Source organism: Oncorhynchus kisutch, linkage group LG10 (assembly GCF_002021735.2).
Source record: "Oncorhynchus kisutch isolate 150728-3 linkage group LG10, Okis_V2, whole genome shotgun sequence".
Taxonomy (NCBI): domain Eukaryota; kingdom Metazoa; phylum Chordata; class Actinopteri; order Salmoniformes; family Salmonidae; genus Oncorhynchus; species Oncorhynchus kisutch.
The window spans coordinates 16,106,106-16,123,025 of record NC_034183.2 but is presented as its reverse complement, the minus strand read 5'-3'; the positions used below and the strand labels follow the sequence as shown (position 1 = coordinate 16,123,025).

Here is a 16,920-nt window from a genome sequence, read left to right as displayed (position 1 = left end):
AACTTCAATGTCAAGGCAGAGGGCAGGACGATAAAGATCTGTAAAAAAACTATTTGATGTTTAGAAAGTGTCGTGGAAATTTCCTGTATTTACCAAATCATGAGAGCAAACAACAAAAGGTGTGTGCGCGCAAGCGTGTGTGTCTGTGTGTCGGAGGCAGCCTGGCTTGTTTACCTCTGCCATACAGGGCGTGTGCGCTGATCTGTACACACAGGGGTTAGAAATACCAAGGAGGTTCCCTGCTTGAGATGCCTCTGTCTGTTGGGTGACAGACACACCTGTGTTTACAGTTGAGTCCCTGGCGTGTGTGTGCATGCGTTTGTGCGTGTGCGTGTGCATGCGTTTGTGTGTGCTCATGCGTTCATGTGTGTGCGTGCGTGTGTGTGCATGCGTTCGTGCTTGTGCAAGCGTGTGTGCATGCGTTCATGCGTGTGTGTGCGTGTGCATGCGTGTGTGTGTGTACTTGCGTGTGTGTATGCATGTGTACTTAAAGCCCTCCCTCCTACTCCTGGATCATTGAGCCAGGCTAGCTGCTTTAATGAGTGGCTTCTGCAGGTATACCATGACAGACAGACAAACATGTTATTATACACTAGAGGTCTGTCATTGGGATGGGGCCATATTATAATAATAATAATACATTTTATTTTAAGCGCTTTTCACCAAACCCAAAGTCACATAAGTATATAAAAGAATAAGGACAGACTAATCAGGAAGTGAACTAGAGGGAGGATAAAAGTTAAGATGACAAATAATCCGGATAAGCCTGTGTGAAGAGGTGTATCTTTAGTGTGGACTTGAATATGTGTATTCGGTATTGGAGGCCTGGCAGACAAAAGAAAGGCTGAAACTCAGTGACACTGCTCAAATGCTTCACCCATTTAAATGTCCTCACTGACTGACTTTAGTCTTGCACATATAATTACTACAGCAGTATATCTCTACAGTCACGAATGTATATAACATCTTTCAAGTTTCAAGTTGTGTTAGTCGTATGTATAGGAGACACACGGTATAGACCGTCCAATGAAATGCTTACTTGCAGGTTCCTTCTCGACAATGCAACAACAATAAGAAATAGTAAAAAATAAGAATAGGAACATAAAGTAAATGGCTCAGTAGAATAGACATTTTAACATGGCCCTCCCTGTTGTTTGTGAAATGTCCTCACTATAGTCACCCATCTATAACCTAAAACATGTACCTTTGTTTGCTGTGTGTTGTATAAATAGATGGACCAGATGAGCCATAAGATGGAGGCGGTGCTGAAGATCTTGGTGGACCAGTACAAACCCAAGGCAGAGCTGCTCCAGAGGGCCCCAGCCCCTCCACTCCCAGCCCCCTACAGCTCTCGCATCAGCATCATGAGGCGTCAGAACATGGGCGTCAGCTTGGACGAGGGACGGTGATGTCACAGTGGGCAGACAGGCGCCAGGAATGGAACCACCAGGGACTAGTATGACCAACCATGAGATATCAGTTGCAATGAGAAGATCAATCATTTTTAAATTCATTGTCAGCTGCTTGACCAGGAGGACACAGACTCCAATAAAGAAAAGGGAGCACTCTTCTTACCTTATTAAAAAGATGGTGTCATTTGGCTACTTTTTCTCTCTGTTTTATAACCCCCAAAACCTTTACATCACTGTCTTTGACCGCTGACCTTAGAGAGAGAACGTGAACAACTCAGCTCCTGCTTCTGTTCTCCTCTACTGAAGAGGCGTGCTTGTCTGAAAGTGAGGGCTATAGAGAACTATGAGAGGGGACATGGCAGCAGTTTACTGACAGCTAGAGACGTACGGTGATGCCGTCCATCCTCCCTCCCCCCATCATGGTGAATGGGCATACGGGGTCCTCCTCTTCTTCAGAAGCTTCTTTCTCCCTCTTTAATATCAGCACTATGAAAACATACTACACTCTTTTTTTTGTTGTTGAATTTTACCCCCTTTTCTCCCCAATTTCGTGGTACCCAGGTGTTAGTAGTTACTATCTTGTCTCATCGCTACAACTCCCGTACGGGCTCGGGAGAGACGAAGGTCAAAAGCCATGCGTCCTCCAAAACACAACCCGGCCCGCCACAGGAGTCGCTAGTGCGCGATGAGACAAGGATATCCCTACCGGCCAAACCCTGCCTAACCCGGACGACGCTGGGCCAATTGAGCGTCGCCCCATGGACCTCCCGGTCGTGGCCGGCTGCGACAGAGCCTGGGCTCAAACCCAGAGTCTCTGGTGGCACAGCTGGTACTACAATGCAGTGCCCTAGACCACTGCGCCACCCGGGAGGCCCTAAAACATACTAGAGTCTTAGAAAAAAGGTGCTATCTAGAAGCTTAAAGGGTTCTTCGACTGTGCCCATAGGAGAACTCTTTGAATAACCCTTTTTGGTTCTAAGTAGAACCCTTTTAGTTCCAGGTAGAACCAAAAAGGGTTCTCCTATGGGGACAGCCGAAGAATGCTTTTGGAACCTTTTTTTCTAAGCGTGTACTGAAACTTCCACAGCATACATTGTAGCGAAAGCATACATCAATTCCTTTTTGTTTTATAAGATTAGCCTGACACTTTCACTCCTCAGCACATTATCACGTAAGATATGAGAATGTATTCAACTGTGTGCATTCAGTGAGGCACATCCAAGCACTAAAATATTATTTCCAAGCAAACCATCACACTAATGATATTATTTGGCGATTGTGCAGTCAAAGTGCTAAAGCACTTGCTAAAGGGTACAGCACAGAGAATGAGGAGACCAGCAAAGATCAAATCCTGATCTTGGCACCATTTAAACCAAAATACAGCACCACTATTTCTATATAGCCACCAATTCATCTCACCTTACTGTATTTAGTTGCCGGCGTATGTTTGTTAGTAATAATCGAGTGACATAGAGAAGGACCAGGAGACTATCTGTTGACTTTGCCCAGGGTCTGCCTCTGTTAGTGGCTGGGCCTAGGCTGCTAGAGCAGAGAATAGTGGTGAAACAGCTCTGCAGGAACTAATCTGCCGCTGATTTACGGCTATGGTTAAGCTAATAAAAATAGCAGAACAGTCGTGACAAGGCAGAACTCAGTATTACAGAAATACAGTGAGGGAAAGAACAGTATGGAGAGTTATGGTAAGAAGTTCAAGTTGACTCAACACCCCGTGCCAAGATTTTCACTAGGATATTCCAATGAACCACTTCACCCCACCACCCATCCTTCTCAATGCTAAAACACTTTCATTTTCCCTCTTTGGACTTAAACTGCAGTGTGCAATTTGTAATTAATTTGCCCCATTAGAGCACAAATTATTTATCTGTCTATTGCTAATTAAGTGCTGAATTCCTGGTAAGGGGAGTTAACAATGTATGTGAGTTGACTAATGAAAAGGACACTGGAAAATGTGTACAATTTAAACAGTAGGCTTTGAATGGCTCACTCCATAATTCAGTGTGAAGGGTCTGAAATATCAGGTTACCTCTAAGAGAGAGAGAGAGAGAGAGGGACGTACCAAGCTTCAGCTTCAGCTTTGACTTTAAAACCCTTTAAAGCGTTGAATATAATTAATGTCTCTTTTTTTGTTCTCACTCCATGTATTTGTCGTACGGCCAGGACCCAGCTGGGTTTAGCCAGTTGAAAATAGAGAACAATAACTAAGCTATGTGTGCAATCCCTTCCATAATTATAGTGTGCACATTCCTCGAAAGATGGCAACACAAAGGAGGGGTGAAACGAGAGAGAGAGGGGAGGAAGAGAAAAACACTGAACAAAAATTTAAAAACGCAACATGCAACGATTTTACTGAGTCGCAGTTCATATAAGAAAATCTGTCAATTTAAAGAAATAAATCAGGCCCCAATTTATAGATTTCACATGACAGGGCAGGGGCACAGTCATGGGTGGGCCTGATAGGGAATAGGCCCAGCCACTTGGGAGCTAGACCTACCCTCTGAGGTGCCAGGCCCAGCCAATCAGAATGAGTTTTCCCCACAAAAGGTCTGTAATTACAGACAGAAATACTTATCAGTTCCATCAGCTGTCCGGGTGGCTGGTCTCAGACGGTCCCAACTGGATGTGGAGGTCCTGGGCTGACATGGTTACACGTGGTCTGCGGCTGTGAGGCCGGTTGGACATACAGCCAAATAAATAAAAAAACGACATTGGATCCGGCTTATGGTAGATAAATGAACATTAAATTCTCTGGCAACAGTTCTGGTGGGCACTCCTGCAGTCAGCATGCCAATTGCACACTCCCCCAAAACTTGTGTTGTGTGACAAAACTGCACATTAAGAGTGGCCTTTTATTGTCCCCAGCACAAGGTGCACCTGTGTAATCATGCTGTTTAATCAGCTTCTTGATATGCCACACCTGTCCGGGTGGCTGGTCTCAGACAATCCCGCAGGTGAAGGAGCAGATTATTTTGGCAAAGGAGATATGCTCTCTAACACAGATGTAAACAAATTTGTGCACAACATTTTAGAGAAATAAGCTTTTTGTGCGTATAGAACATTTGTGGGATCTTTTATTTCAGCTCATGAAACATGAGACCAACACTGTTGCGTTTATATTTTTGTTCAGTATGTTTTATTATTTTGCTGTGGTTGAAGATTTGGAATATGTATTTTATATAACAGGCTGCTTTTTAAAGCCAGGTTCTTTGAGATAAGTGCTTCACATACTGGCTGTCTGACCATTCTCCTGTACAGTTTTATAAGAGTTGTAAATAGCAACATTGACTTATCATGTGGAACGAACAATCAACCTGGGAATACTCCTGGTCTGCAGAGTGATGATGAGAAATAAAGAGAAGTGTTGTAAAATGGATTGGAATGACTGTAAATTATATTCACAACCCTGTAAATCTGGTGTAAATAAAAATCCATTTAATTTTCTGGGCTCTCCTTGGGCTCAGTGTGTCTTGATTACCAGTTAGTCTATAATTTCCTTTCCTTGGATTCACTCTTTTCTCTTGGCTGTCTGTTCGATTTGCAGGCCACATCAGGTCAAGGTAAGCCATATCCTCTCAATCCCACAAAGTTTAGAATTCTTCAATTCATAATTTTTTTACACAGCAATCAGGGGACAGAGAAAAATAAATATTTTTGTTGTTGTTGCCGTGCATACTTTGAACTTCAATATTCCATAACCATTGAGGAGCGAGGGAGGCATGTGGGAGAAAGACAGAGAGACAGCGAGAGAGAGAGACAGAGAGAAAGAAAGAGAATACGTCTCAAATTACCACTCAATTATATTTCCCTTCAAAGGCCAAGAAATACTGGGGATGTCCCAAAAACAGCACGGCCAGAGCGGGGAGAGAGAGGTCTCTAGGGAGGGGTGGATAGAGTGGAGAAGGGCAGGAGAAGGCTGACTGGGAGGGGGTGGAGGGAGTAGAGGAGCAGCCCAGAGCCATTTTCAATTACCCAGAGAGCCTTGTCTCCACAGCCCAGCCATGGTGTTATGCTGCCTTTGTCCTCCCCTGGTTTATATCACGGTCTCCCCCTGGTCTAGTTGCTGTTTACTGAGCCAGCTCAGCTCTATACCACTGAGATCCTGCTACTTCACTTTCATCTCTGACTCCCCACTTCAAACGAGGGTTTGATGTCAGAAGAACACAAGAGCAAGAACACAAGCTAAAAGGGAACATCAAGAGAGAGCCAGGAAGAAAGTTGAATAGAATGTAGCTCTGTGTGGTCAGTGAGACATGCTAGTCAATACCTCCATATATACCCTATACCCTCATATATACCCTATTCCTCCATATATACCTTATACCCCATATACTGTATACCCTATACCCCCATATACACTCACATACCCCTTATACCCCCATATATACCCTATATACCCTTATATACAGTGCATTCGGAAAGTATTCAGACTCCTTCCCTTTTTCCACATTTGTTTTCACTTTCCGAATGCACAGTACACCCTATACCCCCATATATACCCTATACTCCCATATACCCCATATATACCCTATACCCTCATGTATACTGTATTCCCTCATATATACAGTGCCTTGCGAAAGTATTCAGCCCCCTTGAACTTTGCGACCTTTTTCCACATTTCAGGCTTCAAACATAAAGATATAAAACTGTATTTTTTTGTGAAGAATCAACAACAAGTGGGACACAATCATGAAGTGCAACGACATTTATTGGATATTTCAAACTTTTTTAACAAATCAAAAACTGAAAAATTGGGCGTGCAAAATTATTCAGCCCCTTTACTTTCAGTGCAGCAAACTCTCTCCAGAAGTTCAGTGAGGATCTCTGAATGATCCAATGTTGACCTAAATGACTAATGATGATAAATACAATCCACCTGTGTGTAATCAAGTCTCCGTATAAATGCACCTGCACTGTGATAGTCTCAGAGGTCCGTTAAAAGCGCAGAGAGCATCATGAAGAACAAGGAACACACCAGGCAGGTCCGAGATACTGTTGTGAAGAAGTTTAAAGCCGGATTTGGATACAAAAAGATTTCCCAAGCTTTAAACATCCCAAGGAGCACTGTGCAAGCGATAATATTGAAATGGAAGGAGTATATTGCACAAATCTGGCATATATTGAAGAGTGGCAAGAAGAAAGCAATTTCTTAAAGATATCCATAAAAAGTGTTGTTTAAAGTTTGCCACAAGCCACCTGGGAGACACACCAAACATGTGGAAGAAGGTGCTCTGGTCAGATGAAACCAAAATTGAACTTTTTGGCAACAATGCAAAACGTTATGTTTGGCGTAAAAGCAACACAGCTCATCACCCTGAACACACCATCCCCACTGTCAAACATGGTGGTGGCAGCATCATGGTTTGGGCCTGCTTTTCTTCAGCAGGGACAGGGAAGATGGTTAAAATTGATGGGAAGATGGATGGAGCCAAATACAGGACCATTCTGGAAGAAAACCTGATGGAGTCTGCAAAAGACCTGAGACTGGGACGGAGATTTGTCTTCCAACAAGACAATGATCCAAAACATAAAGCAAAATCTACAATGGAATGGTTCAAAAATAAACATATCCAGGTGTTAGAATGGCCAAGTCAAAGTCCAGACCTGAATCCAATCGAGAATCTTTGGAAAGAACTGAAAACTGCTGTTCACAAATGCTCTCCATCCAACCTCACTGAGCTCGAGCTGTTTTGCAAGGAGGAATGGGAAAAAATGTCAGTCTCTCGATGTGCAAAACTGATAGAGACATACCCCAAGCGACTTACAGCTGTAATCGCAGCAAAAGGTGGCGCTACAAAGTATTAACTTAAGGGGGCTGAATAATTTTGCACGCCCAATTTTTCCGTTTTTGATTTGTTAAAAAAGTTTGAAATATCCAATAAATGTCGTTCCACTTCATGATTGTGTCCCACTTGTTGTTGATTCTTCACAAAAAAATAAAGTTTTATATCTTCATGTTTGAAGCCTGAAATGTGGCAAAAGGTCGCAAAGTTCAAGGGTGGCCGAATACTTTCGCAAGGCACTGTACCCTATATGTCACGTTCTGACCATAGTTCTGTTATTTTATTCTTTGTTTTAGTATGGTCAGGTTGTGAGTTGGGGTGGGCAGTCTATGTTTGTTTTTCTATGTTGGTTTTTGTGTTCGGCCTAGTATGGTTCTCAATCAGAGGCAGGTGTCGTTAGTTGTCGCTGATTGAGAATCAGACTTAGGTAGCCTGGGTTTCACTTTTGGTTTGTGAGTGTTTGTGCCACACGGTACTGTTTCGGTTTTGTACATTTCACGTTTATTATTTTGTTCCAGTGTTCAGTTGTGTTTTTGAATAAATCAATATGGACACTTACCACGCTGCGTTTTGGTCCGATCCTTACTCCTCCTCAGACGAAGAGGAGGAAATCCGTTACACTATACCCCATATACTGTATAACCTATACCCCATATATACCCCAAACCCTCATTTATACCCTATACCCCCATATATACCATATTCCCTCATATAAAACCTATACCCTATATATACCCTAAACCCTCATACAGCGAGGGGGAAAGTATTTGATCTCCTGCTGATTTTGTATGTTTGCCCACTGACAAAGAAATGATCCATCTATAATTTGAATGGCAGGTTTATTTGAACAGTGAGAGAGAGAATAACAACAACAAAAAATCCAGAAAAACGCATGTCAAAAATGTTATGAATTGATTTGCATTTTAATGAGGGAAATAAGTATTTGACCCCCTCTCAATCAGAAAGATTTAAGGCTCCCAGGTGTCTTTCATACAGGTAACGAGCTGAGATTAGGAGCACACTCTTAAAGGGAGTGCTCCTAATCTCAGTTTGTTACCTGTATAAAAGACACCTGTCCACAGAAGCAATCAATCAATCAGATTCCAAACTCTCCACCATGGCCAAGACCAAAGAGCTCTCCAAGGATGTCAGGGACAAGATTGTAGACCTACACAAGGCTGGAATGGGCTACAAGACCATCGCCAAGCAGCCTGGTGAGAAGGTGACAACAGTTGGTGTGATTATTCGCAAATGGAAGAAACACAAAATAACTGTCAATCTTCCTCGGCCTGGGGCCTCATGCAAGATCTCACCTCGTGGAGTTGCAATGATCATGAGAACGGTGAGGAATCAGCCCAGAACTACACGGGAGGATCTTGTCAATGATCTCAAGGCAGCTGGGACCATAGTCACCAAGAAAACAATTGGTAACACACTATGCCGTGAAGGACTGAAATCCTGCAGCGCCTGCAAGGTCCCCCTGCTCAAGAAAGCACATATACATGCCCGTCTGAAGGTTTGCCAATGAACATCTGAATGATTCAGAGGACAACTGGGTGAAAGTGTTGTGGTCAGATGAGACCAAAATGGAGCTCTTTGGCATCAACTCAACTCGCCGTGTTTGGAGGAGGAGGAATGCTGCCTATGACCCCAAGAAAACCATCCCCACCGTCAAACATGGAGGTGGAAACATTATGCTTTGGGGGTGTTTTTCTGCTAAGGGGACAGGACAACTTCACCGCATCAAAGGGACGATGGACGGGGCCATGTACTTTGAAATCTTGGGTGAGAACCTCCTTCCCTCAGCCAGGGCATTGAAAATGGGTCGTGGATGGGTATTCCAGCATGATAATGACCCAAAACACACGGCCAAGGCAACAAAGGAGTGGCTCAAGAAGAAGCACATTAAGGTCCTAGAGTGGCCTAGCCAGAGTAATAGTTGCTGATAATGGGCCTCTGTACACCTATGTAGATATTCTGTTAAAAATCAGCCGTTAAAAATGTCAACACTGTATTTCTGATCAGTTTGATGTTATTTTAATGGACAAAAAAAAATTCTTTCAAAAACAAGGACGTTTCTAAGTGACCCCAAACTTTTGAACGGTAGTGTATACCCTATACACCATATATACACTTTACCCTCTAGCCTGTAGAAATCTCTTTCGTATCGTCTGAGATCCCCAAAGATTGGAAAGCTGCAGTGGTCACCCCCCTCTTCAAAGTGGGAGACACTCTAAACCCAAACGGTTACAGACCTATATCTATCCTACCTGCCTTTCTAAGGCAGATCACCGGCCATTTCAAATCCCACCGTACCTTCTCCGCTATGCAATCTGGTTTCCGAGTTGGTCATGGGTGCACCTCAGCCACGCTCAAGGTCCTAAATGATATCAAAACCGCCATCTATAAAAGACAATACTGTGCAGCCGTATTCATTGACCTGGCCAAGGCTTTCGGCTCTTTCAATCGCCGTATTCTTATCGGCAGACTCAACAGCCTTGGTTTCTCAAATGCCTGCCTCACCTGGTTCACCAACTACTTCTCAGACAGTTCAGTGTGTCAAATCGGAGGGCCTGTTGTCCGGACCTCTGGCAGTCTCTATGGGGGTGCCACAGGGTTCAATTCTTGGGCCGACTCGTTTCTCTGTATACATAAATGATGTCGCTCTTGCTCAATGATGTCGCTCTACACCATTCTGTATACTTCTGGCCCTTCTTTGGACACTGTGTTAACTAACCTCCAGAGGAGCTTCAGAGGCATACAACACTCCTTCCGTGGCCTCCAACTGCTAAATGCAAGTAAAACTAAATGCATGCTCTTCAACAAATTGCTACCCGCACCTGCCCGCCCATCTAGAATCACTACTCTGGGGGTCTCTGACTTAGAATATGTGGACAACTACAAATACCTAGGTGTCTGGTTAGACTGTAAACTCTCCTTCCAGCCTCACATTAAGCATCTCAAATCCCAAATTAAATCTAGAATCAGCTTCCTATTTCGCAACAAAGCATCCTTCACTCATGCTGCCAAGCATACCCTCGTAAAACTGACTATCATACCGATCCTTGACTTCGGCGATGCCATTTACAAAATAGCATCCAACACTCTGCTCAGCAAATTGGATGCAGTCTATCGCAGTGCCATCCGTTTTGTCACCAAAGCCCCATATACCACCTACCACTGCGACCTGCATGCTCTCGTTGGCTGGCCCTCGCTTCAGATTCGTCGCCAAACCCACTCATCTATAAGTCTTTGCTAGGTAAAGCCCCGCCTTATCTCAGCTCACTGGTCACCATAGCAGCACCCATCCGTAGCACGCGCTCCAGCAGGTATATTTCACTGGTCACCCCCAAAGCCAACTCATCTTTGGCTGCCTTTCCTTACAGTTCTCTGCTGCCAATGACTGAAAAAATTACTGCAAAAATCACTCAAGCTGGAGACTCATATCTCCCTCACTAACTTTAAGCATCAGCTGTCAGAGCAGCTTACAGATCATTGCACCTGTACATAGCCCATCTGTAAATAGCCCACCCAACTACCTCATCCCCATATTTTTTTATTCTCCTTTGCACCCCAGTATCTCTACTTGCACATTCATCTTCTGCACATCTATCACTCCAGTGTTTAATTGCTAAATTGTAGTTATTTCACCACTATGGCCTATTTATTGCCTTACCTCCCTAATCTTACTTCATTTGCACACACTGTATATAGACTTTTCTATTGTGTTATTGACTGTACATTTGTTTTTTCCATGTGTAACTCTGTGTTGTTGTTTGTGTCGCACTGCTTTGCTTTATCTTGGCCAGGTCGCAGTTGTAAATGAGAAATTATTCTCAACTGGCCTGATTAAATAAATAAAAATGTATACCCTATACCCCATATATACCCTACACCCCATATATACCCTCTACCCCATATTCATGATGGAATGTTACAGAGAAAGCTACTGTATATCTATATCTATGGGTCATCACGTGAAGTATACTGTGGAGATTCACCACTCCCAGCTACCAAGTAGACTTTGCATTCCTTTAATTCCCAAACATTCCTTTACCAATTGTTTTTATTCCTGTGTAGTCATGTAGTCTTCACTAACATTAGATTGTAGGTGAGATCTCCTTATGCATGTTAGGCTGGACTGAGAACAGTGGAGACATGCAATATGTTTCTTAAGTCTACCGGGAGGAGGGGCCTTGCAGCACCCTAAGGGGCCACGATAGCCCACAGTGAGGCCCCAGCAGGGCCACCTGTCTGGTAGGCAGGCATTATGGAGGCCCATCAACGCCATATGAAAGCAGATACCAGAGAACAGGTGTGTGTGTGTGTGTGTGTGTGTGTGTGTGTGTGTGTGTGTGTGTGTGTGTGTGTGTGTGTGTGTGAGAGAGTGTGCGCGTGTGTGCGCCTGCATGTGTGTAGGAGAGGGACACAGACAGTGTCAGCAGCAGCTGATGCTAGACACTCCATCGAGAGTCCCTAGATAGTGGAGGGGAACAGTTGGGTTAGAGACAGTTGGTTTTATTGCTACTGATTGTAGTACTAGTAGTAGTTAGTGTTGAAGCATAATTCAAAATCCCCTCACCCAAGGGCTCCTTGTCACATAAAACCAGTGCAGGACAATGTGCTTCATTTTAAAAAAGCAAGTAAAGGGGAATAAAAATGGCATACACCCTTCAGGAATATGTGTAACATAGAAATGTGTAAAGAAGGCCGCAGTAAGTACTGTCCTCAGGGAACCTGGCCTTTGACCCACTACAACTTAAAAAGAGGCCTCCCTCGCCCCAGCCTCCTTCTGCTGAGCACAGGATAATGGTTTTCCATGTAATCATTTACAAGAGGAACAGATACAGTGCATGAGCTTTGACCTCTACTGTGGTTGGTATAGCTAGTTGCTACATCACCCCTGGGAGACAAATCACCAAGAGGTTAAAGGGTTAGTTTGACCCTCTGTGACCTTCGCCCTCTGAGATTTCTTTCGGCCATATGTCTGGTGTTTGTCCTTCCCAGTAACCAGGGTAAATTCAACAACAACAACAACAATCAGATCTCAAGATCCCTCTGCAACGTCCCACGCTACTCTGCTTCATGTCCAGGCCAGGGCATGCCAGCCGGCCACAATAACCCCACCCAAGACTGGCCAAGTAAGCCAACAGCAGCTGCCGAGGAGAAGGAGGTGCAGGAGAAGGAGAGGTCCGGGGTAGTGTACACATGCTATGTAAAGAGGGCAGGGGACAGAGAGGCTGTCCGTTGCTTATCTAGGTTACAGCCAGGGGCGCAACTTTCACTGGGGACGTCTCCCCAGTTTTATCAATGGAATGTGATACAAAATGAGGCAACGGTGTGCTTTAGGACCATGCGGGTGGCTCAGAACGGTCAGATAGGCTTTTTTGAGTGTTTATCCGACTGGATTTAAATATATATATATATATAGTACCAGTCAAAAGTTTGGACACAGCTTCTCATTCAAGGGTTTTTCTTTATTTTTACTGTTATCTACATTGTAGAATAATAGTGAAGACATCAACACTATGAAATAACACATATGGAATCACATGTTAACCAAAAAATGTGTTAAACAGATTCTTCAAAGTAGCCACCATTTGCCTTGATGACAGCGTTGCACACTCTTGGCATTATCTCAACCAGCTTCATGAGGTAGTCACCTGCAATGCATTTCAATTAACATGTGTTCCTTCTTAATATGTTTGAGCCAATCAGTTGTGTTGTGACAAGGTAGGGGTGGTGTAAGGAAGATAGCCCTATTTGATTAAATATATTATGTCCCCCCCACTTCTAAAACCAAAGTTGCGCCCCTGGTTTCAGTATTGGGGACTTTTCCTCCAGACAGCCTGAGATTCCTGGCTGGAACTGGAAGGACTTCAGTGGTGTGGTGGGGTTTGGCCAGCCAGAACAGTATGTGAGGCTTGGAGGACAGCTGCAGCTAGGAGCTTCAGTGGAGTCAGAGACTGAGCAAGGCCAGAGAGGAGAGGAAGGGACAGGGAGCCATAGGCTAGGAGGAGGCATGATGTTATGTCACACACAACACATTCTGTTACAATAGCCAAGAAATATACAAGGGTTATTCTGCAAGCTTTACCTCCATGTTTCCATGTCCCTCCCATTATGTAAAATTACTAAGAAGGCATAAGTATTGATGCATACAGGTTGCTGCCAACACATAACAGAGTGAATATTGAAGTACTTGTGGCCAATGGAGATAAGTCCAAACACAGAAAGAGAGGAGCGTGTTCTATTTTTCTCATCATGCTGTGTGTTTGAGAACATGTTCATTCCTCCCTACAGCAGCCATCTTCTGGACCCCACTAAGCCAGGATTCAGGCCTGCTGAGGCTCCTAGGGACACAAAGATGCAAGAGACCCGCATGTATAAGAAAAGCCTTCTTCTGAATGCTGCAGATGTGTGTCATAAACGTCTACTATCTTTTGAAGTGCTGCCTGGTAGCCTGGGAAGGCCTCAGTTATAGCCTGAATCAGCTAGAGTCATTGGCTGCTTGATTGATCAAAGGAACACTCAAGTGTTTAAATGCAGTTTCAAGAAATGCTGATTTATTTTAATTGTGACACAAAACAGATTGGCTGTGGTGTATAGGGGGGAAGAGAGAGAGTGGCTTTTTAGTGTGCCTTGGCCCTTCTTCCTCTATGGATGTGCCAGATGTGAGGTAATTTATTTATTGGTGTCTCTAGCTCCGTTTATACCTGGTTCTAACATGCGTCCTTCGTCCTGACATTGTACTGATCTTGTACATTTCTACTTATAATATCTGATCACAATCTTACCCCAAAGCGTATTTTAATCGTCTACACCTGTCAAAGTTTGTGGGCACAATCAGAATGTGGATAAGATCAGAACAAAGGACATGTTAGAACCAGGTGTAAACAGGGCTTCTGTTTCATTATGACATGTTCAACGCTTACTGGATTACTATGATTATGTTCCTTATCCTCATATATAGTCATGTATTTATGTATACATCTCAATCTTATTGAAATGTTCTTTTTACTGTTCATTTTTTTTTGTATTCCACAATCAACGTTCTATCTGGGACAATTATGTAACAACCATCATTACTACTACTCCTACTACTACTACTACTACTACGATGACAACCACTACTATTACTATGACTACTACTACGATTACTGTGACTACTACTACTATTACAATGACTACAACTACTACTACCATTACTATGACTACTACTACTTATATAACTATGACTACTATTACTATGACTACTACAACTATTAGAATGACTACTACTACTACTACTACCATTACTATGACTACTACTACTACTATTACTATGAATACTACTACTATTACTATGACTACTAGTACCACTACTACTACTATGACTACTACTACTATTACTATGACTACTACTACTACTACTTCTACTACTACTACAACTACTACTAATACCATTACTATGACTACTATTACTATTACTATGACTACTACTACTATTACTATGACTACTGCTACTATGACTACTATTATTACTACTACTACTATGACTACTATTGCTATGACTACTATGAATACTACGACTACTATTACTACTGCTAATATTACTACTATGACTACTATTATGACTACTATTACTACAATGACTACTATTACTACTATGACTACTATTACTACTACTACTATTACTACTACTCCTATTACTACTATGACTACTACTTACTACTATGACTACTATTACTACTACCACTATGACTACTATAACTACTACTCCTCCTCCTACTACTTCTACTATAAATACTATGACTATGACTACTATTACTACTATGACTACTAATACTACTATGACTACTATTACTACTGCTACTATGACTACTACTGCTACTATGACTAGTATGACTACTATGACTACTACTACTACTATGACTACTACTACTACTATGACTACTACTATGACTACTATGACTACTATTACTACTACTACTATGACTACTACTGCTACTATGACTACTATGACTACTACTACTACTATGACTACTACTGCTACTATGACTACTATTACTACTATGACTACTACTACTACTATGACTACTATGACTAATATTACTACTACTACTATGACTACTACTACTACTATGACTACTACTGCTACTATGACTACTATTACTACTATGACTACTACTACTACTATGACTACTATGACTAATATTACTACTACTACTATGACTACTACTACTACTATGACTACTACTGCTACTATGACTACTATATTACTACTACTACTATGACTACTATTACTACTATGACTAATATGACTGCTATTAATATGATGACTACTCCCCCTCCTCCTATTACTACTATGACTACTACTGCTACTATGACAACTACTACTATGCCTACTACTACTACTACTATGACTACTACTCCTCCTTCCTACTACTACTACTATGACTACTACTACTACTACTACTATGACTACTACTATTGCTATGACTACTACTACTACTATGACTACTACTCCTCCTTCCTACTACTACTATGACTCCTCCTCCTACTATGACTATGACTACTACTATTACTCCTCCTCCTACTACTACTACTATGACTACTACTACTATGACTAATATTACTACTTCTACTACTACTATGACTACTAGTCCTCCTCCTCCTACTATTACTACTATGACTATTACTTCTCCTCCTACTACTACTACTACAGCTATGACTACTACTACTACTACTGCTGTGTAATAGCATTTGACTGACAGGAATGATTGCCACATACTTCTTCAGAATGTTGCTGCGTTTTGCATCATTGTGGTGAAGTGATGTCACACACCACCACACTCTGTCTCATCATCATGCCCAGTAAACGACAGACCAGCTAAGCATGTCAACTCTGATTACATTTAACCTCTGTCATATTTATCTTCAACAAACAGCTGTATGCAGCATAGTAATACACAGTGGTTGAACCTCTTATTGCTTCAGTAGCGTGGACATTTTTCAAAATGTGAACAGTACACCCTCCACCCACCCCACCTACTGCTGAACAAATAGTTCCTTTGACTACAACCTGTTCAAATATCTCTGTCCTGTATATGTACTGTAGAACAGCTGGTTGTATCAGGTGTGGTCCTTCTCTCTAGCAGTCATCTGCAGGTCTTCACCCCTGATGATATCCATGAGCTTGCAACTTCATTAGCTTTTAGCTCCCTCCAATCCCTGTCTGTCAGAACTCTGTTGCCTATCTGCACTTCACAGATGTTTGAGAGGCTCTCCTTTCCGGCCAACAGCATCTGAATGCATCCGTACGACATTCCTGACAAGATTAGGCCAGGTACCACAGACAGACAGACATACTAGTCATGGGGTAGGAGGTATGTAGGAGAGGGCCTAACTTGTTTTCGCGTTCTATCTGAGAGTTTGAGCAGATTTGCGGGATAACAGATAAAGGCTATTTGATGAAGCGGCAGGTGCGCTCTTTTAATGAGCATTATGACCTACCCATTGCTCCCCCCAAAGCCAAACATGCCACAGACGCATCTGTACATCTACCATTTGATGCTATACAGCATCTCATTTCTACACAGCATACATCCCTGTCTGCCTGCCCCTCTCTCTCTCTCAATCACTCATTTCCAACAACTGATTTGTCATCATTGTGCTCTGTGTTTCAGAAAAAAGGGAACACACGCACGTGTTTGCAGGCGCTCTTCCTT

General features: G+C 42.7%; 1 protein-coding gene across 2 annotated transcripts in view; it reads left to right on the top strand.

The window, feature by feature from the left end:
* LOC109897466 (potassium voltage-gated channel subfamily KQT member 1) overlaps positions 1 to 4,871 on the top strand; it is a 323,503-nt gene extending 318,632 nt beyond the window's left edge. For both annotated transcript variants that reach the window (XM_031833218.1, XM_020491956.2), the window contains exon 19: positions 1,233 to 4,871. In XM_031833218.1, coding sequence (XP_031689078.1) covers positions 1,233 to 1,409 — 177 coding nt within the window. In that variant the 3' untranslated portion in view covers positions 1,410 to 4,871. The remainder of the gene's footprint in view (positions 1 to 1,232) is intronic.
* The last annotated feature ends 12,049 nt before the right edge of the window (positions 4,872 to 16,920 follow it).